This window comes from Epinephelus lanceolatus, chromosome 5, assembly GCF_041903045.1.
Source record: "Epinephelus lanceolatus isolate andai-2023 chromosome 5, ASM4190304v1, whole genome shotgun sequence".
Classification (NCBI taxonomy): domain Eukaryota; kingdom Metazoa; phylum Chordata; class Actinopteri; order Perciformes; family Serranidae; genus Epinephelus; species Epinephelus lanceolatus.
This window is the reverse complement of record NC_135738.1, coordinates 34036453-34061153: the sequence shown is the minus strand read 5'-3', so window position 1 is coordinate 34061153 and position 24701 is coordinate 34036453. Positions and strand designations below refer to the sequence as shown.

Genomic DNA, 24701 nt, shown 5'->3' with positions numbered 1-24701 from the left:
GGTCCAGCATTGCTCAAGCATGATAATTGTTCCTGCCGGATAGATTGTCTTCATGCAACCAGGGCTCTTTGTTTCCCCTAGACTGGACCATAGTAATCCCTCTATGTTGCGCTCTGCTCTGGCAAAGTCACACCAAGCCAATCACTGCAGAACAATGATGCCTTCACAGAGACATCAAACAGGCAAGATACTGAAGCCGAAACACACAGAAATCAATTAATGTCTCTCATTAGACCCCTCAGGAGAAAACATATTTTCAAGTTCAGGAAGAGGTGAATTGTGTCCGACACACATTGTTTTTCTGTCGTGTGTGTGTTGGCGTACAGCTGGCAGTCCTGTTCCTGATCACTGTCTGCACCGAGGATTCTCAGAAAGCATTTCTATGTTGAGATTCAAAGCCTTTGTTCCCATTTTTCTAATGAGGAATTAGGCCATGGTCTTTTTTGTCTGGACCACATTACCTTAAATTCATTATGCACCTTTTGTTCAATATAGTCAGGAAACCTCTTATCACAAAATGAAAGCCATTAAAGTTGGCTGTGTGGTGCATTTAGTGGTTCTCTCCATATTTATCAAGGCAACACACTTGATTTAGCAGGAAGTACAACCCAGCCCCCAACTGGGATAACAGAACAGAACCCAGCAGCCAACACATGTCACCAGGATGTAACATAATGTATACTTTGAAGAGATAAGCTGATAGAACATACAGCTACTGCATGTAGAATTAATCCACGAATCCACAAAGGAGAAGAAACCACCGGGATGAATTAGGAGCTGCTCTAAGGCAGCTCCTTGTTTGGAGTGACTGATATCTTTTTAAGTGTCTACAACAGGACTGGGTTGCACCAGGTGTTCATAAATCCATTTGTAAGTTTGTAATGTGCTTCCTAGGTTCTTTGTAACTAGAGACCAGAAACAATTAACAGGAGAGTGAAATATTGGATTTACATTCACCAGGTGGCCAGAAACATGACTCATAATGAATGCTAATGTTGCTGTAACTGTTAGAGCTGTGAATATGTAACTGTTTGCTAATATGCCATATCATCTTAAAAGATGATGATATGTCAACTTGTTTTTGTTGCCCCCATGTGGCCAAAAAAAATAAATTGTTATTGCAGGACTAAATAAAAATCCACTTGCATCTAGTGGTATCAGGCCATTAAATGGCTGCTATCTGTGGTTTTAGCCTCACAGATATGGGTGAAAGGGTGCCTGCCACATCAGCTATTAGATTCAAAGTCTGTTATCAGCCTATTAAATGCAGTTTCGTTAGGTTTTACTTTCACCTTTGTAGGGTTTAGGAACAAAAATGATATGGTAAGGTTTCGAGTAAGATATCATGGTATGGTTGAAGTAAGTCAATGCTGACTTTTGGTTTAACACGGGACACAAACCCTGGTCTCCTGGGTGAAAGTTCTGTTTGTTTGATTCCCCTCTGCCACTAAATCCTTTCCAACCAACATGGACTTTCTTGCTTTTCTATACTACACCACCCAGTGTCCGAAATTAACTTTTGACTCATTGGCCAAGGGCACTGGAAGATGAAAAAATCCACCTGACAAGGATATTATATGCACAAATATGATCTCTGTTGACATGAACTTTATGTTTAACAAACATGTTTTATATAAAAAAAATATATATATAAAAAAATAAAAAATAAAAAATTTAAAGTGAATCAGCATTTCAAACTTGGCAGTGTTGTTTTTTATGTGATACTTTTTAAAGGTTCCATTTTGTCCACCTGCTGCATATCAAGGTCAGTATCCAGCTGTCACAATGTAAAAGACAAACTTTAATTCACATGTTCATCACAGATAGTCTTAAAAGTCAAACTGTGAATCAGGCCCTGTGGGCACTGTCTGTTCGTCTAGAAACAGATGTGGCTGTTTGCATTCATTGCACACTAATCCTCATGTGCTGATAACTTAAATCCCACTATACATAAAACAGCCGACAAGCTTAAACACATATATGAATCAGATGCTTTTATGTGGTTTGTAGTCCAGACATGAAAACAAGACAAGTGCACGGACACACATGCACAAAGACTACAACTACAAAAGCTCGAAGAAAGTCCTGATACAGATCTCCTTCTGTAAAACAATGCACACACAACGTATCTCTCCGTGCTTTGAGATTACATTTTAATTAATTTTTCTCGTGTAAAAGGGATTTTTTCAGATCGGTAAAAAAAGATGGACATTGTTGATAAAGTGCTTCAGTTCATTCTGCTGGGCTTGAATGGTATGACCTTCACATGTCTGGTACACTCTTAAATGGTTTTGTGATGGAGAATATTGCCCACAATAATAGTCCCCTTTGCTAACAACATTGTCATTAGCATTGCGTTGCCTTAATGCTTTCGCTGCCCTACTGTGAGTCACTGGGGCTGGATTGTAATATTTCCCCCTTAATGGACATTAAAATGGGTGTTCATGTTGTTGCGTCCTGCTGAGAGATGTGTGTAGTGCGTGGTGTGTTTGCAGGTATCCACCCGTGTGTGTATGTGTGTGTGCAGATAATGTCTCTCTCCGTATTTGCATGTGCGTCCCATGTACCCTTGCCACGCCGACAGGCCTCTGGCCCTTCAGTCAACTCGACGGAGTTTATGGACCAACAAGCTTTGTATCCCGCCATGTCAGGAAACAGTGTGATAGAACTGAATTACCATTTTGACACCTGCAGGAAAAGCACCAAGTCCCCTGGGTGCAGTGATTACTTTGCAGGGACATTACATGTAATGACCTCTATGGCTGAACGTCTGCCAAAGCTTGTTCATCACACAGACAGATCTCCACAGACAGCCTTAGATGCTGCTGTTTAAACGTCTTGTAACTTACACAATGTGTCATATAACTGTCAATCCAAACCCAAAGATATATTTCACTTTATCTGTCATTTTGATTTTTTTTCCATTAACTCTGGAAATGTTAAAGGTTTCATCAGTTCCTAATAAAATAACGCAGAAAAGCCATAAGTCAAAGTTATTTAGTTGTTAACTTGTGTGTATATATATATAATGACAGTTACCATTTAATGATAAATGTCATGAATGGGCCCATGCAAAATCTCCCTTCAGTATTCTGTCCTGCACTGAAACACAAAAGAGTTTTGAGGGATTTTTGCACAGCTCTTGTGAACCAGGATGAGAAATGCTTGGCACTGTGTGTAACTGATGAGTCCCATATTGATCTTAGTACAATTCTTTTGAAATATTATTATTAATATTATTATATTGCTCTTTTCTGAATGAAAATGAAACTTCATTTCCTTCTTTATGAGGAGAATACGTAAGTGTGTTATATATTATAACTGTGTGACAGACAGCATCCAATTATTATTTTCCTCATCAAAGCTTTCTTGATATCTCTGGGGGAGTTGCTGGAGGAGGGGTCAAGAGATGTGCGGATGAGCAGTTGGGATGTCACCGGTTGAAGCCGGTGACAGATGGCTTGGTTTGGCACATTCGCATCACGTATGCCATACTGTATGGTGTGTCTAATTACAGCACCTACTGTGTGAGGCTAATCCAGCAATTTCCTGAACTGGTCAATGTGAATTTATGCAAAAGCGGTGTTTAATTGTAGGTGCAGACTTGTCAGATCAAAATGCAACATTTGAACATAATGACATGATATTTTACACAATCACTAGAGAGCAGCAACAGAGCGATGTGATAGCGTCAGTGACCACTGAACCCACGGAGGTATTAAATCCTGCCTATCTTGTCATCTCCTCTTCCTTTCTTCTTTCTATGGTGGCCTTGTCCAGTGTCATTTCAATCAAATATGGGAACCTTTTCATAATGTTGGTGGCATGTTAATGATCAGTGGGTCCCGTCGCCTCCTAACTCTTTCCTTCCTTACAGTGTTTCATAAGTCGTTCCTCAGCACACATTGCTAAGCTTACCTGCATGTTGTAGGGATTGGAGTGTTTCCAGAAATTACAGTTTTTCTCAATTGTTTACACGCAATTTTGAAAACAGGGCTCCGTTTTTCAAAATATTCACACAATTATCCAAACACCACACTCAATTTGCATAACTCCTAGATTGTTTGCAAAATGACACACTTCAGTCAAAACATATACACATATTTATAAAAATGCTGTTTTGTTTTCATCTCACTAACACAGTCTTCAAATGATCAGACACTATTGCAGTCAGTTACACACTACAGTGATCAAAACAAAATACATTTGTAAAAACCCCTATTTTAGGAAATAGCTGGTCTAGTGCTAGACTTTTTTGCCAGACATTTTTATGTAAGGGATAATTTAGATGACAAAAAGATATTGTCAAACCCACAACATTCTTCATTACTTTGAGGTATACAGAGGAAGTACACAAATACAACAAACAAACACAACACTGATTGCAGACTGCTGCAGACTGAAAATAATTTCTTACCATACTCAGTTACAGTAACAGATCAACAATGAAAATCAGAACAAAATAGTAGTTTTTCTTACTACTGTAAAGTGTAGACAAATACAGTTTTTTCCAATTGCTAAAACACAATATTGCAAACTAGGCTGGTTTTATCAAAATATTTAACACAATTCACAAAACCACACACCCAAACTGCAAAATACATCATATACCCTGCAAAATGAAGCACTGCAACCAAAACTACATATAGCATTATCAAAATCAAACTTTTGCACCAAATGGCACACACGTCATTCATATTACCAGATTTTTGTCTAACCAACTACACATTGTTGGGCATAATGAAAAGCACTCTCATTTTTAGTATGCTTTGCCATAATACTAAAATAGTTCAAATTGTAGAATATTCTTCAGATTGTTCATGTGCACAGAAATATTTGCAGATACACACACATGCTGTTGAAACATTTACTTTTTTTATTTTTCACCAAACAAGTCAGTGCAACATATGCACAGCAGATATATTTACATTGGAGTGAACAAAAATATGCTCACAAAAAACAGTAAACTGAAAAAGAAAATTGCAGAAAAAATGTGCAGAAAAAATATATAGAAAAAAAAAAAAGAGGCAAGAAAAATAATTAGGCAGCATCTTGCCACACAGCTGGGTCTGGCCACAACGCCTCGTCCACATCACAGGCAATATCTTCCCTTGCCAGACATCGAGGGAAGAAGCGCCTTGAGTGCCTTATCCATCCCTGAATCGCACCCACATCAATTTCATCACATGTCTCTTCCATAGCCTGCACAAGAGGCATGCGCACAAAGGGCTGCTGGTTGTATACCTTCCACCGCCATGCCGAAAAGAACTCTTCTATGGGGTTCAAAAATTTTGAGTATGGTGGGAGGTATTGCACGAGAAACGGTGGGTGGTCAGCAAACCAATTTTGGACTGGGGCTGCACGATGAAAGCTCACGTTGTCAGAGTCTGTCCAGAAATATGAGAATATGGGCTGTGTTGTATGGTCCAAGGATGGCATGACGGTGGAGGACACCATGCGTATTGGAGATGGCAGCGCACATTGTGATGTTCCCACCACGTTGGCCAGGAACATCTATAATGGCTCTGTGGCCAATGACGTTTCTTCCCCTTCTTCTGGTCCTTGCTAGGTTGAACCCAGCCTCATCTATGAAGATGAACTCATGTGGGATTGCATTAGCTTCCATTTCCAGTACTCCCTGAAAACAAAGAACAAAAATCAGTCAATATGGAGTTATCCAGTACACTGGGAAACAGTGTTGCGTGTCGTGTACTGCAGTCGATATTGTATATACATCCACATATTTTCGTCTGAGCTCTTTGTTTCTTTGAGAGTTTCTCTCAAAAGGCACCTTATAAAGTTGTTTCATTCTGATTTGGTTTCGCTTGAGAATGCGAGCCAGTGTGGACAGACTGGCTCGTTGAATGTTGTTGAATATGGTGTTGTCTTGGATGATGTGGCTTTGAATTTCTCGTAATCTGATTTCATTATTTTCCAAAACCAAGTTTACAATGGCAGCTTCCTGTACCCCGGTGAACATTTGGCCCCTTCCTCCACCATGGTTGCGTCTCTCAGTCCTTTAAAAAAAACAATATAGGGCTTGGACAATGCAGCCTAAAGATATTTCCCCCACAGTAGAGTAAATTGTACAGGAAACTTGTATAGTTAGTGTATGACATCAGCCATTCATGAAGTAAACAGGTGTCACCCAACTGATACACTGTGACATAGGGTGTACTACATAGTGTGAAAGAAATTTTGGTTACATACCTGTGCTCCAGTCTAAATGTCCGGATGACAGAGGCGACAGTAAAACGGCACAAGTTGGGCTGCACTCTCTGTCCAGCCTCTCGCATTGTCAGCCCATGGTTGATGACATGATCAACTAAGGTTGCTCTGATTTCATTTGAAAGTTGTTGTCTTCTTTGGCCATGAACTCCTTTACCAGCTCTACCCCTACCTCTCACTCCTCCCCCTCTCATTCTCACCCTCGCTCTTCCTCTTCCTCTCTCTGCCACGTCTTCTATTGTTGTTGTAAAAAAAAAGGTGCTCACCTGTGGTCTTTTTATAGTGTTTACTTCCTGATTGAAGTGGTAACAATTAACCATTGAGGTGTTTGGCCAGGTGGCACAAATATTGGCCAATTAGCTCATGTTGTGTCATTTTGAATGGCAGTGTTTTGAAATGGCAAACATGTGACCTTATGTCAGATTGTTGTGTCTTATGCAGAGAACCGTGTTCAGTGCATTTAAAAAGTGCCATTTTGAATTGCAAAATGTGTGTAAAGCAGAAAATGTGTTTAGAGTTTTGGAGACTTGAGAAGAGGTTTTGCTCTCTGTGTATCAGTTTAAATAATTGTGCTATGCATGTCATTTTAGTGTGTTAGCAATTGGAAAAAACTGTAAAAATTCCTCTATTGGGTTTAGGAATGGGGAGTATGGTGGAAGGTATAAGACTGCAAATTCAGGGTGCTCATGGAACCAATTGTGGACCAGAGCAGATCGATGGAAAGATACATTGTCCCAAACGACAATGTACTGCATGTGGTCCACTTGGTTTACAGTAAGCACCTGCGTGCTTCCACACCAGGTGGATGTGATTATCCAATTTGTTCATTAGTGTGGTCGTTGGCAAGCAGGGGCTTTGTAATGAGAAGGAAGTAACCTCACAATCCTTATCTGTGTCTAAGGTGTGATAATGCGTGTAGAGTCTTGCAAATCACTGTGTGTAATGTTTTGCAAAAAGTGTGAAGCTGAGTCTGTGCTTATTGTTGTGCAACTATGGACAGGTGTTTTGCTTCTTGTGTGTAAAGAGCTGTTAATTATGTGAAAATTTTAAGTTTAGTGTGTAAACAACTGTAAAAAACTGTTGGATTTGTTGGATGCGCTAAAATCATAAACATTCTCTGTTCTTTAGACCTGCAGTATCTGTAGCATGTCTAACAGTTTTTACAACACAAGCATTCTGCTTCTAAAGTGGTTCTCTGAATAGTATGGTGCCAAAGTTCAGTGTAAGGTCACCTAACTCCTGACCCCACTTCTCTGATAACATGAGCGCAGCTTCTGACTATGAGGAACACTCTGCTCAGAAGCCTCTGTATCATTACTCCAGCCAGTGCTAGCAGTCACGAGGCTTGTGTAAAGGCAAAGCCGTTCACATTGGCCTCACTATAAACAGGATCAACGTAGTGACGCTTGTCATTCAAGATAAAGCACTCCCTCTTTTCCTAATGTGAAAAAGGTGAAGGGAAAAAGGGTTACTACACACAGAACCTCAAATTGTCCTTCAAAGATGTGCTTCAGTGCTTCACGATGGACTGATGCTATCTACCTTATTGCCAACCTAAAAGGTCCAGCCTCTCAATGAGGTGTCAACCTTGTGATATCATTTGACAAGGTGCTGTACTGGCCAATCAGATTCTTGCAAATGCACATACCTGATAGAGTACTTTGTGATGTGAACAATGTTTACCTGGTGATCATCTCAGTAAAGATCACATGATTCTTACTGTGAAAACCTCCAAAGCTTTAACATTGACTCATAACACTATATCATAATACTCATAATATAAGAAACCACTGTGCAGTATTTTAGTGTCTGTAACACAGGGCTGTTTTTGGTACGCACAGTTTTCTAGCTTAGCAGACAAGACTACAATAGGTGTTCTTTAAAGATTCTGTATATGACATTCAGGATATTAATATAGATGCAAACAACTAGTGTCCAGAGTAGACAATTAAACACTCTGTGTGTGTCGAAGACTCTCCTTCTTTGTAGTTGTAGATGCACATGCATGTTTAAATGAGTATACGCCATTTCCCGCTGTGAATGACATCTCGACCCGTGGTGACATAATGTTGTGTAATGCCCACCTTTTATTTCACCCCCATGTTAAGTCTGTTAGCTCTGTCAGGACTCTTGCCGTCATTAGCACTGTTTGCTCTGTTAGCACTGTTAAGTGCTAGCTGCAGGCTCAGCCACCTCCATGTTGCGAGCCGTGTGCAGGCAGTCCTGGCTCAGAATGAATCATAGACATGCTCTGAAAGCTGCATACTGCTCCTTTAAGGCAAAATAAGGCAAGGTCGCACACATAATGAGAATCAAAACTTGAAGTTGGTTTTGCGATTGATAGCAGTAATGCTATTACCTTGCTTAGCTAAAAACTAACATGTACGTCGTGCCCACATGCTCTCTCATGCCCACATGTCAGGTAATTGTAACTTATATTATACAATATGTACTATTAAACTTTTTAGTGCAGAGGGCCAAAGTTTCAGCCTGGAATTTTAGCTGACAACTTTGAAAATATATTTGACCTGAACTTAGTCTGACAAGCTTTGCAAGCTTTACATCTCATGAAAATGTAACATATTGCAAATCATCTTGCGAATGTACCACAGTGCATGCAGTCATCTTTTCTATCTTTGCCAGTTTAACCTCTAACCCCAGAGTTTGGAGAAAGCCCTGTACTGTAAATGTGTAGGTGAATACGAATAACGTGAATTAAATCTGTAATGATTTTTATTCCTCTTTACCTGTAAAAGCACTCTTTATAATGTGACTTGTTACATTATTTACAATCACAGACTAAACTCAGCTGCATTTATAAATGAGTCACTGTTTAAAATCATTCGATGGGAAATAGTAAATAAAAATCAATCTGAGAGAAACAGCATGAGGAACATATCTTTGAATTAATGCATTACATATCAACATACAACCTGACCTGTTATTTTTGCTCCGCTGTGTATCTGCTCCTACCGAGAGAATGTTTGGGCTCTTTCTGAGAATCAGTTGAGGCACAACACTTTACAGTCTGTTTCCATGGGAACGCCCACCCTTTGTTTTTCAGAAAGGGGTTAAAGTGCCTTTTTTCACTGCATGTTTTTTTTAGTTGAATAAATGTAATTTGTAGAGAAAATGGGTCAATGAAAAGTCAAGGAAGACAGTGCTGCGCAGTTGCGCAGTCTGTTTTAATTTGAATTGTAAAATTGTAAATAAGAGTCAAATGACATCCTGACCTTCCCTTCACACAGTGCGCAAGAAAAAGGAGAAGCTATTGAACTCATGTTTGCTGAATCTAACCTGAATTAAATCGTAGTTGTCTTTTATTTAACATCAGTGGTAGCCTGATCCATCCATCACCAAACAAAATTAAGGGGCTAAATACTGAAGTGTCAGTCTTAGACTCTGAAACAAGCTTTTATTTATTTGTTTTAAGTCACATGTTTGTGTGTAAGTAAAGACGGATGTCGGAGAAGAATTCATGGAATAAAAAACACGATATCTGTGGTTCTGCTGCATTGATTTTTTTATCCTTTAAAAAAAGTGCCATGCTAAATCAGCCGAGTCCTCTTCTAATGGTTGATAATACTTTTTGCTAGTAGAATTACTGATTTTTCTCTTTGTTGCTACATATTGATGTATCTGTTCCAGCCTTGTGTTGTTTATTTTGGATTAATCCGGATTAGGTCTTTCAAAGGAAAACATGTTTTTTTACTTATTCTATCCCCCTTACCTATGCATGTCAGGTTTATCTGCACAGAGACCATGTGTTCATGTGTATTGATTTGACCTGTCCTTTGTTCTATGTGTTGCAGGTTGCCCTTGTGGGTGGCCAAGGGGATGGAGGCCACGAGGGCTGTGTACCTGGCTTCCAGGTCAAACACTACCAGGTGGCGTACAGCGGAGTTTTCCAGAAGGGTCAGGCACTCCTACAAGGTCAGTGAAAACGGACAGAGCAAACTCTTTGGAATTTAACTTTTTCTGCTTTGCTTTGATGTTTGGAAGCTGTGTTGTTCCCTCTCGCTTAAATTCTGCCATTCCACCACACAAATCTGCATGTGGGTGTGCAGACACACAAACACATTTAAACCCCTCAGTCTGTCTGCCTGGCTCCTGAGGATTTGAATAGCAGCATATCCAGTGGAGCTGAGCGGAGAAAAGCCAAGCTCCCTCCAGGTCAAGGTGATTGTGTGTGTGTGTGTGTGTGTGTGTGTGTGTGTGTGTTGTGTTGTTCGTCACATTCATTAGAATTCATGTGAATTCTTCTTACAAAGCGGAGATAGAACTGTTTGTGTCTTCCCACCACAAAGACAACAACAACAACAACAGCAACATAATTTGTGTCTGCAAATGAATTATTCTCCTTGATTGGATGATATTTACAAAAGTCCTCATTTTTTTCCCGCTTCTTTTGTTCCTTCCCTGAAGACAGCTTTGGGCTGCTCAGTTAAGCGTGCGTGTGTTGTGTGTGTGTTTGCCTTGCGACTATTTTGCTGGAGCTTTTCAGTCCCAGTACACCAGTTACCATGCTCGAGTCAGCGAAGCCTTCTAGGCCCCTCAGTCCCCAAAAGCCTCGGAGTTGTGTTTTCTTTTTTATGCAGAAATGTGTGTTTGATCTCAGCAGGTCTAGAATCAAAACATTAAAGATTTGAGAGGGAGTTGAGGGGAAGGTCACAGGGGTTCAGCATGAAGCGGTCGCTGTTGCGGAGGCTCAGTTCTGTCTCTGAGCCAGTCGGGAGGCAGCCTCGTCACCCTTTTGTCAACGCAGCGCCCAGTCACACTCCCCACAGACTCCTACATTGCAAAACTCAGTCCACAAAAGTCCAATCTCAACTCCATACTGCTGCCACAACTTATTGGTCCAGCCTGCTCCTCTGGGACCCTCCGGCAATGCCTATCTGCACAGCTCCACTCTGTCTCCACAGAGATCAGCAATAATGTCTGCTGGCTAGCAGTCTGCTCCTCTGGGGCTGTGAGTTATGGCTGCCGGCATGTCTCTCCACAGAGATCGACAGGGTGCAGCCAGCTATCGGTGGTTTCACTACAAGAACAAGGAAGTTTTTCACCAGTTCATTTGCTCAATAATTCATTCATTTTTTCACTGAGTTGTTGTTGTATGTGAACAATATGATGAAATACAATGGAAATATGTAAATTCAAACGGGAATAATTTATAGTTTGTTAATGCAGTCTGTCATTTATTGTGGAACTTGTTTTCATTCCACTCTCATTATTCTGCCACTTCTTTATTTATTTCATCATCCCACTGTGTTGCTCTCCGCATTACGAGGCTACATTGGTGGAATATCATTACCTGCTTCAGTGACATGCACATAATGTGCTGTATCTCTATACACAGGAGCAACACATTTACTTTTATGGCTGGACCGTCATACAGCGCTTGTAGAGGTATTCTTGTATGGCACAACCCTTTTTAAGTGGTACTCCTCTGACAGACAGCTTTTCCAAACTGAAAATACATAATTTCCTATCTAGACAGCAAAATATGACAAATCTGAGCATTTTCTTCTTCAATCTTCTTTTTCGGCTTTTTTTTGTGTGTTTGATTCGGTCAGCCAGTGAGGCATTTTGTCATCTGGAGGTTCAGTGGCGCGTGTAGTAGGAGACAGAACTCAGTTCTGCTTTAGTGCTCTGCTCTGGGACGACAGAGTGGTTCTATTACCTTGAATATGCTCCTGTCAGCAGAAACACCTCTCACCATGGGGGGTCCCACTGCTCACAAGTTATGGACAGAGGCATAGGCATGCCAGTGCTCACACACGTACACTTACACACATATGCACATACAGTATCAACATGAATGTATGTCGTGCTCAGAGCGGATTTTCAAGATACACACGTGGATGAAAACTTGCTTGCATGTTGTGAAGTGCGTTGTGTTGTTTTTGATTTATAGCTGTACAAAATTGCACAACAGAGCTGCTATATGGGTTTTGATCATTTTAAGTGTCTCTTAAAAATTCAGAGCACTTGCACAAACAATGCCTCAGCAGGTACTGAAGCTGAACAGCATGCCAAAAAACAATAAGAGCATGAGAAAATCAACACAGGAGAGATATGCACAAAGGAAACAAATAAGGCACATGATGTTAGCATTCAAGTAAAAGGAGTGCAATTCATGATGATGTCAGTGACTGCTCTATAGTACTTGGCTGGATGGATCAATTGCAAGTGTGTTAGCTTCGTAACAGTGATCAAAGTGATATAACGGTATGTGTACATGTCTGTTTTTGCGCACTGTTTACAGCCTGTGTGTGATTTTTTAAGAAGAGTGAAAAGCCATTTATCAGAGCAAATAATTGAGTGCATTCACCAATATGTATGTTAGTGTTGATACTCTTCTACCTTCCATCCATTTTTGTTAAATTTGAACAAATTGTCTACTGAGTGTGAGCGTGATTCATACTGAGTGCCAGAGGCTGCAGCCAGGCCCAGTGACACATGCAGATTTATGTAAATTCTGCTCAGCCCTGTGCCACCTGCTGTAGACCTCCCTGTGTAATTACCAGTGGAGGGGCGGTCTGTCAGCGAGAGATACCTGTTGGCGCAGACCCGGGTTCAAGGACATCCATCTCGTCTAATGGCCATATTGGGGAAACTCATACACATACAGTGTGCAAACGTTCAGTCTTTCTCTGGCTTTCCCCACTCTTGGTGCTCCTCCTGTTGTGTTTGTCACTACATCACTACTATTGAAAATTTCCTTTCTCTGGCTCGTGGTTTCACCACTTGTCTCCCTGTTTTGTTTGTCCCCCATTCACTCCACTTCTCCTTTTACTCAACTGATCACTGCTTACATGAAAAATAGATGCATGTGAAAATAGAAATGTAAGAGCAAATAGAAGAGGGTAGGTCAAGATCTCTCTTTTTCAGCCTGACCTCAGATGACTCATAATTTCAGACAGTGTAAATGTTTTCATCCATAGATGGCTCATGTACCTTACACAGTCTTTAATAGAAATGGTTCTCCAACCCTGCTAAATGACATGATTTGACTGCGCTGTGTCGATGGTGTCATCTTTTAATCAGTAAAACTGACCTCATTTGAGGTTAACCATTTATCCACTTCTACTTTTGCTCCTGAAACCATCAATGTTTTTCTCGTGTAAAATCACTTTCATCCAAATATCTGTATGTGATTTAAAGGATTACACACACAAAAAAACTCACAAAAATCTGTACATCTGCACTGCTAGATTGAAGTGCTGCACAATTAACCCCGCATGCCTACGGCCTACAGCTCAATTTGAAAAACCATTGTGAACAAAGCGGAAATTAATTTCAAAATATAAAAGGCTTAATAGAAAAGATTGGAAATTGCTTTTTCACCAAGGAGTTGAGTTTATTCAGATGTAAGAGATGTTTGACCCGATGGTGAGGACTGCCATTTCTGCTGAATAATGAATAAAATGAAAAATGGACTCCAATTTATGAAATAACAGTGCTCAACAAAGTTGATCTTTTATTTGATGTTAATGCAAATCATCCTATGTCTCATTGTAGCGGTAGCCATCGCTGTGAGAACACAGTCTGTAGATGCATAGAAAACAAACTGTTCTTCTGAAAGACCCATGCCTTTAGATCGAAGGAGGAGTTCGAGTGTGGGCTTCACCCCCATATATTCAACAAAAAGAATCCCCATGTTTTTTTTTCCCAAATACCATGCGATGTCTCCACAGGGTCGAGACGCATTAAAGAGGCCAGGTGGTGAATGACATTTGCTGAAGGATAAATTAGGTTTTCAGTCCTGAAAAGTTACTTTATTCCTCTTTCTCTCAGTGGGTTCTGCCATGATGCCGAGAAATACAGCAATGAGATGTATTGATTTTGAGATGGTGTTATAGCTCACCTCTGTTTTGCAAGCTGTTTGTTTCTTCCCTTGCTGCTGCCCTCTCAGAGGTGGCAGTAAAGTTGATGCAGTTTTCTGTCACCAACCTGGCAGGCTGTCAGAAATAATGGCATTTTTATAATATCAGTGATGCTGTTAGTGTGCAGAAACTGGACTTCTTCATGAACATTTATAACCAGCGGTATGTCTTTTTCCAAAAGGCCATCATAGGAAGACATTATGTTCTGTTAATTTATGCAAACCCTAGGTGGAACTATGTTTTTGATTTTATGGTGCGCTGGGAAGCTATAGGGCATGCCACGATGACAGCCAATAAAATGTGGAGAAGAAATGAGAAGAGCCACCTTATCTATATCCTGCAGAGCAAGACCATGGCTCTGTGAGGCTTTTCTACAATCCCACCACCAAACATGATTACTCCTAAAAACATGGCAGCCTTTAGCTGTCTCTGTAGCATCGCTCACATCCCTTAATTAAGCTTTCCTTAAGATGTCACTTAAAAAATATATATATATATGTGGAGGAGATGGAACTCTCCAGGCTTGGCACTTCAAGCTGTAGGACTTCCACTTTATGTTGGGCAGGAGTCTGTGAACGTGGAGCTCTCCTGGCTGGCACAAGGCCCAAGGCATATTAACCGCATTGAGCTCCAAAGACCTCCTGGCTGGCACGCTCCTTGTCTCCCGCTCGCATTGCCTTAGACTTTATCATCAAGGCAATTTAAAAGTACTTGAATTCTGATATAGCCTAGTGGTTTTAGATAAATTGGACAAATGGAACAGCTCTCTCATCTGTTTTATTTTTGCTCCTCTCCTCCCTGGCTCTGCTTTCTAAGTTTAGGTGATAAAGTTTGCTGTCCTTCCTGCTCCGAGCACACAATAATGTTCAGGGAATATGATGCACCACAAACTCACACACACATACTACACACACTAAGGACGTGTTTATCATTCATCAAATTCTCCATCATGCAGGATATGAAAGGTGAGTTTTGTGATTTATTTGTTGCTTTAAAGGTTGCTCCCTTCCTGCAGCTACACTTCATTCAAATGTATCTGTTGCTCATGCAGAGATACATGCTTTTCTTCTCTAGTCAGCCACTTAATGCATGACTGACTGCATTTTGTTATTCATCCAGCACATCCCCTCAGCCCTTTTTGCAATGTCATTGAGTACCTCATTATTTCCCCACTGTTGCTTTAGACATGCAGCTATCAAATGTTCCCCAGTAAAAGAGGAATCGCAGGAATACAGGCATTATATTTACTAGTTAGCATAGTAGGAGAATATTTTACCCATCTGTTTATTTGTGTAGCTCCGTAAAATGCAATTGTGTTTTGGGGCATATAGCCAAATGTGCTTTCATCTTGTGGTATTTGCATAAACTAAAGCAAAAAAAATTCAGTTATAGAGACGAATCCCTGCATGGACATGGAGCAAGGCTATGAGCAGACTACCTTTACTGTGAGTTAAGAAAAGCTATGTCCCACACATTGTTGTCCTACTTACTAATTTTAGCAGTATAACCTGCCCTGCACCACCCTCAACCCACTACCACCCCATCCAGTGTCACCCCAAGCATCCACCTACTCAAGCTACTATGTCTTCCAGAGACTGCATGAAGCATGGATTTCTGTTCTCCCTTGCTTCTCACTGCATGGCAGGGTGCGTATCCTGATCATGCCACTCTCACGCCTGTAATGGAGCAGCATTTATCACCTTCTGTAGCTGGAGTCATCGGGACCCGCAGCTTCTTTTCCGGTGTATTTTTAATTTGACCATAAATCAAGGTGTGCTTTTGACAAATGACTGTAATTACAGGAAAGGCCATTATGGGTATGCAAGTGTGTCTGTGTGTATGTGTGTGTGTGTGTGTGCACTCATACGTGAGTGTGTGGGTGGGTGTTTCTACACACAGTATGTTTGTGAATCTGAGATTTGTATGTACAATATGTGTGCCCCAGGCATGGAATTTGTTTTTAACAGGTGATGGTGTAGGTAAGGGCTGAACCAAGATATAGACAGAATCCATGTGGGACCCTGGTGGATCTGGCTCACAGCTACAGTCAACCTTATATGGGTCAGCTGCTGGTAGATGGTAGTTAGGAGGGCCGGGGTGCAAGTGGGAGGGAGTGATGTTGCAGAACGGGGAGAGGACAGGAGAGGAGAGAAAAGAGAGTTGAAGGTAAAGCTGAAGTGGCAGCGAATCATTTTATGGCAGATTACAAATTATCGCTGACAAAAGAAAATGCCATGAGAATTCCTGACTACAGTAACGAACAGTTACCTCATATGTGGGCTGCTGTGTGGCTCTTTAATTCACAATCTCAGCCAAAATGTGATGAACTTTACACATTTCACTGAAATAGGACTTCTCACTCTGCATCGATGGTCACTCTGTCAATCCCTCCCCCCTGGTCAGAAACCTTGGCATCATCATGGACCCCACACTCTCCTTCAAATCACACATCAACCACGTCACCAAAACATCTTTCTTCCACCTTCGCAACATTGCACGCCTTCGCCCCACTCTCTCCTCCTCAGCCTCCGAAACACTCATCCACGCCTTCATCACCTCCAGACTCAACTATTGTAATAGCATCCTGTATGGCCTCCCCACCACTGTTCTCCAAAAACTGCAATATGTTCAAAACTCGGCTGCCCAACTGCTCACTCGCTCCCCCTCCAGAGAACACATCACTCCCATCCTCCGTCAGCTTCACTGGCTTCCCATAAAACAACGCATCAACTTCAAGATCCTCCTCACCACCTACAAAGCCCTAAACAACCTTGCACCCTAAACAACCTTGCACCCTCATACCTCACCGATCTCCTCCATCGCCATTCCCCCACTCGCCGCCTCCGCTCCACTGATGCCAACCTTCTCACCCCCATCACCAAGACCAAGTACCGCACCCTGGGGGACAGAGCATTTGCCATCGCCGCCCCTACCCTCTGGAACTCCCTGCCCCTGGCCATCCGGAACTCTGATACACTCCCCTCATTCAAGAGTCAGCTTAAATCCCATCTCTTCAGGATCACCTACTGCACCTAAAAATCCTCCCTCGTCATCCTCCACCCGCTCTTTCTCTTTAAAGTGTTTTGTTTGAGTGTCCTTTGTTTGAGTGTTTTGTTTTGAGTGCCTGTTTCTGTGCTTATTCTTTGTAAAGCATCTTTGAGTATTTAGAAAAGCGCTATATAAAACTGATCTATTATTATCATTATTATTATTATTATTATATATTTCATAAGAACCAGTATGAGCTAAACTTTTGTATGAACAATGTACAGTAACACTGAAGTTTCTGTGGTGTAGTTTCAAGCTCTATGAATTAAGTGGGATTTATGGCTTTGGAGTTTGTGAGATGCATCTGCTGGCCAGTATGCTTGTCCTTAAAGGAAAGCTATGGCTGATTACAAGTTGGGTATCAACTTTGTTGTTCTGGCCACCATTTCTAGTTTCACAGAGTTAATTGCTGACATTTGGGAACATGATGGCATTCCTAAAAAGAAGTCTGAGGGGGAGGCAAACACAAATGGTCAGACAAGTTTTAAACTTATTTGGAAGGATAATGATTGTGAACTGTGAAATTGTCGCCCAAACTATTCACTGGTTCCACTTTGACCAACTGTTCTCCCCATAGTTGCACACATACATAGATATTATTACCAACATGCAGGGTGCAGTCATTTTTGGTTTTTGAATAATTTGCTGTTGGGTGGATTAAATCTTGTCTGATCATTGGGATATGTATGTTTTCTGCTCCATCGAACGTGTTTAGAATGATGGCTAAAACTTTGAAAACTCTAATAGAGCACATCACTGTGACATCATGCTAACAACAACAACCCCTCCCAGGTAGACAGCTGGAGATTGATTTTAATTGCGAAGATATGTGAAATCAGCAATTTTGTTTATTTCTGTTGTCGTTTTTAGTCGTAACTGTAACATTTAAAAATATATGTAGTTAAACACGGTGGTTCGACCTATCTGCTGTGCTTATTTCATGCACTGCGTTGCTTTGCTAGCATTTCTGGTAGACCAAATGTACCAGCATTGAAGCGAAGCAATGTACTGCTGTGGAAGTACCAGAAAGAATTCTAGCCACCTCAAAAGTCAATATCAGTTTAAGTGTACACTATAGCTGAAGTATTTACACCACTTTGTCATCCACATCAACTGATTGAGGCCTTGTTTACATGGATACCCATACAAATAAAAACGGATTTTTATTCATCCCGGGTTTACACCATCAGTTGTGAAAACGATATCCCTGTTTACATGAAAATGCAACAACGGCAGCTTTTTGCTGCAATTAGCATGCCAGGCCAGTAGGTGGCGATACGCCACATGTCAAACACCATAGAAGAATGTTCTGAGCATGCACAGTGATTTAAAACAATGTTAAACTACATTTTAACCATATGTAGCATAGTTAGCTGCTATGCACTTACTAATATTGGGCACAGCAGACATCTTTGTGCGCCGATGTAGCCGTGATGTTGATGCAGCAGTGCTAAGTTCATTTGTAAGCTCGTAAGTAGTCCCAAAAATGCTAACAAAATGTAAACAACCCGGTATATATCCGCCATTGTTGTTGTGGTTCCCAGGCACCTAATGGGCATGGTCATAGTTTTCCAAAATCTCTGTCTATCCTGTTTACACATCTCCATAGGAACGGATATTTTTAAAAACTTTCACTTTGGAAACCGTTTTTGAAAATCTCCATTTTCATCGAGAAAAACGCCGGTTACATGTAAATGATAGGTGCAAACGCAAAGATAAATACCTGTTTTCAGAAATATACGGAACCATATAAACAGGCCCTGAGACAGTGGTAGACCAGCAACTCCCTTGTTCTGCAAAGTAAAATGACTGCTTCATCAGTGGAGTGTGGTGTCTTTGAGAAAACAGGACTGTCTGATGGCAGGGTAACGCCATGAAAACATTCTAAATATAGTGTACACTTGAACTGATATTGGTGTTTTTAGGCGGCTTAAAAGCAACTAGTTGAGGCAGCATTTGCACAGCACCATTTTTGACTTTATGTGTGTGACACAGGGGTTTTTCTACCTGGAAGTTATTATTAACAAACATTGTGATCCGGTCTATAAACCTGCAATAACTAATATGGAAAACTGTGAACAAAACACTGGCATTTCATTCTTCACCTTTACAGTTGATGTGGCAAACCATTGCCGTACTACACATCTAACAGATATGAAGCAAAACTTGCAATCATTAACAGTTCGATGAGCACTTGATGAGTGAAATGGCAAAATTCACTCTCCCTCTAGCTCTGCTTTGCTCTACACTTGCCTCACAGTGTTGACTAGCTAGCCTGTCTGCTATTTGGTGCAGGGCAGGAAGCTTGCAGTGGGTTTCATCCGCCTGCTGCGGGCGAAAACAGCACGGTGAGAGTGAATCAGAACGGTACAGTCACAGGGTGAAAAAAAAGAAAAAAGCTCAGAGACACTAAGATGGTCAGTAAAGCTGAGGGTTGCAAAGTTGCGCAATAAGAAGTGCAAATTCTCAGTGGGCTCACCACTATAAGCAGCACTTTTCACATACACAGTCATTTGATCAATTTTTGATACAAAAATATTGGTATTAGCAGCTTTTTTAAAAGCCAGTTTCTTATAAGGAAAAAAGGAACAACAAGGTACATCAGCTCATGTTTGATTTATATGCTGTCAATTTGACTAGTTAAACTACACTGGGTGACTTTATTAATGCTAAAAGTTTATTAGTATTAATTTTCATCTTGTATGGCATTCAGATGGATATCTCACCTCTCTGTAAGCACACCTGCTGCTCTCTGAGAATTGGCATCTTGGTCCACTGGCACACAAACTGGCATCGGCAGCCCTGAGAGACTGCCTGTAGAGGCTGCAATCACAGGGCATCAGGGGTGCAGGGACAGTAGTGCCAAGACCCCATCTGCAATCATGGTGCAATTGGCAATCGTTTGATGTACTATCTTTCACTCTCTCTCTCACTGTCTCTTCAGTTTCCGTCCTGTGTCTCTCCCTCTTTCTCCTTCCGTCTTATGCCCCTGAACAAGATCACTCTTGCTTCCTTCCTATACTCATGTGCCGACTCTGCCTAACCTACTTAACAGGGAAGAAATTTACATTTCTGATGCAAATTGCAGTACATCTGCTAGTAGGTCTATCAAACATCACTCACAGCACTCCTGGAATGGAAAATAAACTCCACATGTTTAATTCATTGCAGTCTGTTCACTAAGAGGGTGTTCATCAATTAGTAACATGATGTTTTTAATTGCAGCTTTGAAAGACTTTGGGGAGCAGGTTTTGGCAAGTGCATATGAACTGTCAAAATTAATATTACATGATTCTGACCAGACATTGGCGAATCTCGAGTATGGAAGAAAGCGATGGCCTGAAATGATCAGAGACCGCAGTCAATCAGAGCAGTTTGCATCAGCTGGGAGCCTGCTCGGAAACATCTTGTAGATCTGTATCAGCTACTTCGTTCATGCTTCATCATCAGTGGTGCATTCATCAGCTGCTTGGCTACCAGCTGACTAGAAACATCCAATCGAATTTATACAGATGCGCATGATGGGTTTTACAATGTAACTCCTCTCTGTTGATATGTTGGGGAACCCACCCTCCCCAAGCTTTTCATGCTTCTGATTTAACTTATATTTAATGCGTCTTCGCTGCTGCTCACATTCTTTGAGAGCTCCCTCACAGAGAAGAGCATTTTCCATCAGATCTAACTGTATTTGCATAAGATGGTGAATTCAATGTACTGTAAGTGTCTCTGATTGAACCATCCATTTAAAGTGGTCCCTTTCAATTTACTGCTCAGTGTTTGTTTGATCCACTCTTTGCCTGCTGCCATGCAGCTGTGCACGGCTGCACTCTGACTGGCATGGATTCCACAAGTGTTTGCAGGATTTGAGAACCCAGTTTGGAAAATACCTGATAGTGACTTGTGATGTGATAGATTTCTAACCCTTTTCAACATTTCAAAAAGAATTCAGTGGGGTCTGGGGGCTAGAGAGAGAGAAAGCCACAAGTCCTGAGTGTTTCTTGGAAATTCGAACACGCCTGGCATTCCTTCGATACATGTTTAGAGTTAGTTGTCCTGTGTGAGGATGAGTCCCTTTCTACACAGCTTTAAACCAGAAGGAATGACATGCCACTGCAGAATAAAGTAGTTATTCTCTTTGGTCATTAATATTATTCCCACAGTAAAATATTTTTCCACCACAGTGTGTAAATAGAGGTTTTATGCACTGTTGCATTTAATCTCTATAATATTCTCTACAACTACATTTTTAGTGTTTGGTTATTTTTTAAACAAGACTTTCTTCTAGTCTTCCAGACTGAAGTTTTGATACTGTTTGGACCATGCAACATTTTGTGGCTGGATGTGGATAAAGCTGTTTGCTTGATATACTGGTTTAAAGAGAATGTGGTCATTTTAGGTCTGCAAAGTCTGCTCCTGGAGGGAGATAAACTTTGTGCTACCTTCTTGGAAACTTTGAATTTAGCTCTCATTTCTGCTGGGAGAGCTTTTTTTACTGCACTCAGGAGATCAATTTGTCCAGACAGCTTCACTGAGTTCTTATAGCACTGTTTAGAACAACTGGATACTACATCAATAGTACTTTCCTGCCTCGACAGTTTGAGAAACCGAACAGATATGGTTCCATTTCTATAAGCATGAGCAAAATTAATTTTCTTTTTCTTTTGATGATGAAAAGAGTTCTAAAAAGCTTTCGTTGTTTTTCCTTTGCACCGTGTTCTCTATACACTGCACTGTACACAACCTCGGTTCATTGATCACCATTAGGTTACTGGGCCATTATTGAGGGTGACACTATGTTAGGTAAAGTGATTGAATTAAATTAAGTAATTCTATTAACTGTAACACTGCTTTTGACGTAGACTGTCTGTCTCTGCCTGAGGGGTCACCTCACCTCACATGAATACGCCATTAGATTTATGGATAGTGATTACCCCATGACCAGACACTTAAGTGAATTTCACAATGCTATGGATTTCTCACTGTGCACCTTTGGATCTTGTCTTTAATGATTTAACCACTACAATACATGCTTTGATATTTTGGAGTCCCTGGATTGTCCTGTTGATTGCCATCAGGTATTTAAATCCAAGAGAGCATGTTAGAACATGTTAGAATAAATACCGATCACATGATGATGATACTTAACAAAAATAAAACTAATTAATGTAATAGTTTAATTTAATTTAGTTGTGTTAATTGTGATTGTTTGCTGTAATTAACATGGTTAACTGGAAGAACTACTGTGCTGTGTACTGTGAAGGGTTGTCAGTCAAATATTAGGTTTTATGCCCAGAGTGTCTCACACACACTCACACACACACACACACACACACACATTGTTTGGACTGTAACCCAGTATACTAAAGTTTATTGTTGATATGTTGCCTTAAGTTGATACTGATAGTAGAGGTAGTTAATATGCAACGGGGATCAACTGTATGCTATACGTGAGGGTTCAATTATTCGGTGCGTGTCTTAACAGCTCAGCTATTGAATGCCCCCAAGATAAAATATAATGCAACGCAACGATTCACAATAAAAACTAATAGCTCTGTTAATTTTTCCCTTCAGAACAGTGTTTTGATTTCACTGGTAAAGAGAGACCTTTGTTTCCCAATTGGAAGAGTTTACTGGGATGTTTCAATGTGAAATTGATGTAATCATTCTGTGTACTTATAGATTATTGAGTTTATTGTATTTCATCAGATAATTAGGGTTGTCATTTCATTACCAGCATTAAAGGGATAGTGCACCCAAAAATGAAAATTCAGCCATTATCTACTCACCCTCATGCCGAGGGAGGCTCTGGTGAAGTTTTAGAGTCCTCACAACACTTGCGGAGATCCGAGGGGGGAGTGGGTAGCAGCACAACTCCACCTAATGGCTGACCTCGCCCCAGATTAAAACATCCAAGAACACATAACTGAAACCACAAAATATCCCCATACTGCTCGTCCATAGTGATCCAAGTGTCCTGAAGCCCCGACATAAAAAGTTGTTTGTAAAAATTTGAATTCTGTTTTTAGCCTCATTGTAGCCTGTAGCTCTAACTGCCTCTCTGTAGACCATGCTCATGCGAGCTTGCACGTGAGACCAGCAAAAGCACATGAACACACATAAAGGCGGTGCCCATGTCTCATGATCTCACACAAACGCACACACGTCAGCGCAGTGTACAGAGAGGCAGTTAGAGCTACAGGCTACAATGAGGCTAAAAACAGAGTTCAAATGACATTTTTCCAAACAACTTTTTATGTTGGGGCTTCAGGACACTTGGATCACTACGGACAAGCAGTATGGAGATATTTTGTGGTTTCAATTATGTGCTCTTGGATGTTTTAATCTGGGGCGCAGTCAGCCATTAGGTGGAGTTGTGCTGCTACCCACTCCCCCCTCGAATCTCCAGAAGTGATGTGAGGACTCTGAAACTTCACCAGAGCCTCCCTCGGCATGAGGGTGAGTAGATAATGGCTGAATTTTCATTTTTGGGCGCACTATCCCTTTAAATGTGCCCTGCATTTATATGGTCTGTTGTAGTGAATATGTGAATTTGCATTTGTAAAACTAGTTGTGTGTATATGGTTGCTTCTTCCAATTGGAGTCACGCGTTTAGTCTGTAAACATGGCTTTTGTCAGTAGCTGCTGCAGAGGTTGGCTGTCTAACGAGCCACACGGTTCTGCTTCTTTCATTGTCACAAACAAACCATTCACACAAGTATCTGCACCTCATTATTTTATAGCCCCCTCTCCATGCATTTCTTCTATATTTTATTTCCATACACTACAAAAAGTGTTACTCCAATTATGAGCTGGAAAAGTCTGTTATAGTGACAAGACATGTGCCGAGGTTTTTGTGTTATTTTAGAATACCTGTTCCTTCATGATAAGATGACAAACATGTGCACCCAGCCAAACCCTGACTTTTCTGTTTCTAAAGAAAATACAGGTGTCATTCAGAATTGGTAATGCTGTCTAGTTCATGTCACATTTTCATGCTCCATCTTTGGGTCAAACTTAACCTACTTAAAACCTGCTAATAATCTCACTGAAAAGGTGGCGGTTCGCATACTAAATTTGACATCCTTTCAAGATTATTTTCTCTCTCTACTTGTATGCGTATGTGTAAACAAACAGTGCAGGAGGTGGTGACACATTTTGTCAATATCCTGTGTTTATCCTCAGTTACTTATCTGTATTTATATCTGTAGTCATTCAAGGAGCAACAGTTTCGTAAAAAGATAAATTCAGATGATAGCAGGGTTTAAAACTGAACATGGTGTGGCTTAGACTGAAACATTAGAAATAACACATTTTGTGTGTTTCTGTGATATATATGATACACTGAGATGTAAAACCATTATTGCCATGGTTGTCAGTGACTTACTAAAGATACATTTAAAAAAAAAGTCAACTAACTATAAACTATGAAATGAAATTGGTGCAATACTCATTTTCTTGTTTTCATAGTTTACATAGCAGTCTATTTACATACTCTCAGTTTGCTCAGCTATCATCATACTTCATATTTTGTTATGAAAA

General features: G+C 40.7%; 2 protein-coding genes across 2 annotated transcripts in view; one reads left to right on the top strand and one right to left on the bottom strand.

Annotated features, from left to right (window-relative positions):
• Nucleotides 1–24701, top strand: part of cdh13 (cadherin 13, H-cadherin (heart)) — a 476360-nt gene that overhangs the window by 112365 nt on the left and 339294 nt on the right. The window contains exon 2 of the mRNA XM_033635485.2: nucleotides 10041–10161. Within this exon, the coding sequence (XP_033491376.1) occupies nucleotides 10041–10161 (121 nt within the window). The remainder of the gene's footprint in view (nucleotides 1–10040; nucleotides 10162–24701) is intronic.
• On the bottom strand, nucleotides 5322–6422 carry LOC144463563 (uncharacterized). Its single transcript, XM_078168304.1, has 3 exons — nucleotides 6211–6422; nucleotides 5735–6017; nucleotides 5322–5638 (listed from the first exon to the last, which is right to left on the bottom strand). The coding sequence occupies exons 1-3, from the start codon at nucleotides 6420–6422 to the stop codon at nucleotides 5381–5383; spliced, it is 753 nt and encodes a 250-aa protein (XP_078024430.1). The 3' UTR covers nucleotides 5322–5380.

Bases quoted from the DNA above. Each gene is read 5' to 3' on its own strand.
- LOC144463563 (XM_078168304.1), bottom strand. From the start codon at position 6,422: ATGAGAGGGGGAGGAGTGAGAGGTAGGGGTAGAGCTGGTAAAGGAGTT. The intron at 6,018-6,210 runs GTATGTAACCAA...TTTTTTTTAAAG, and splicing joins ACATTTAGACTGGAGCACAG to GACTGAGAGACGCAACCATG. The intron at 5,639-5,734 runs GTATATACAATA...CTTTGTTTTCAG, and splicing joins TCAGACGAAAATATGTGGAT to GGAGTACTGGAAATGGAAGC.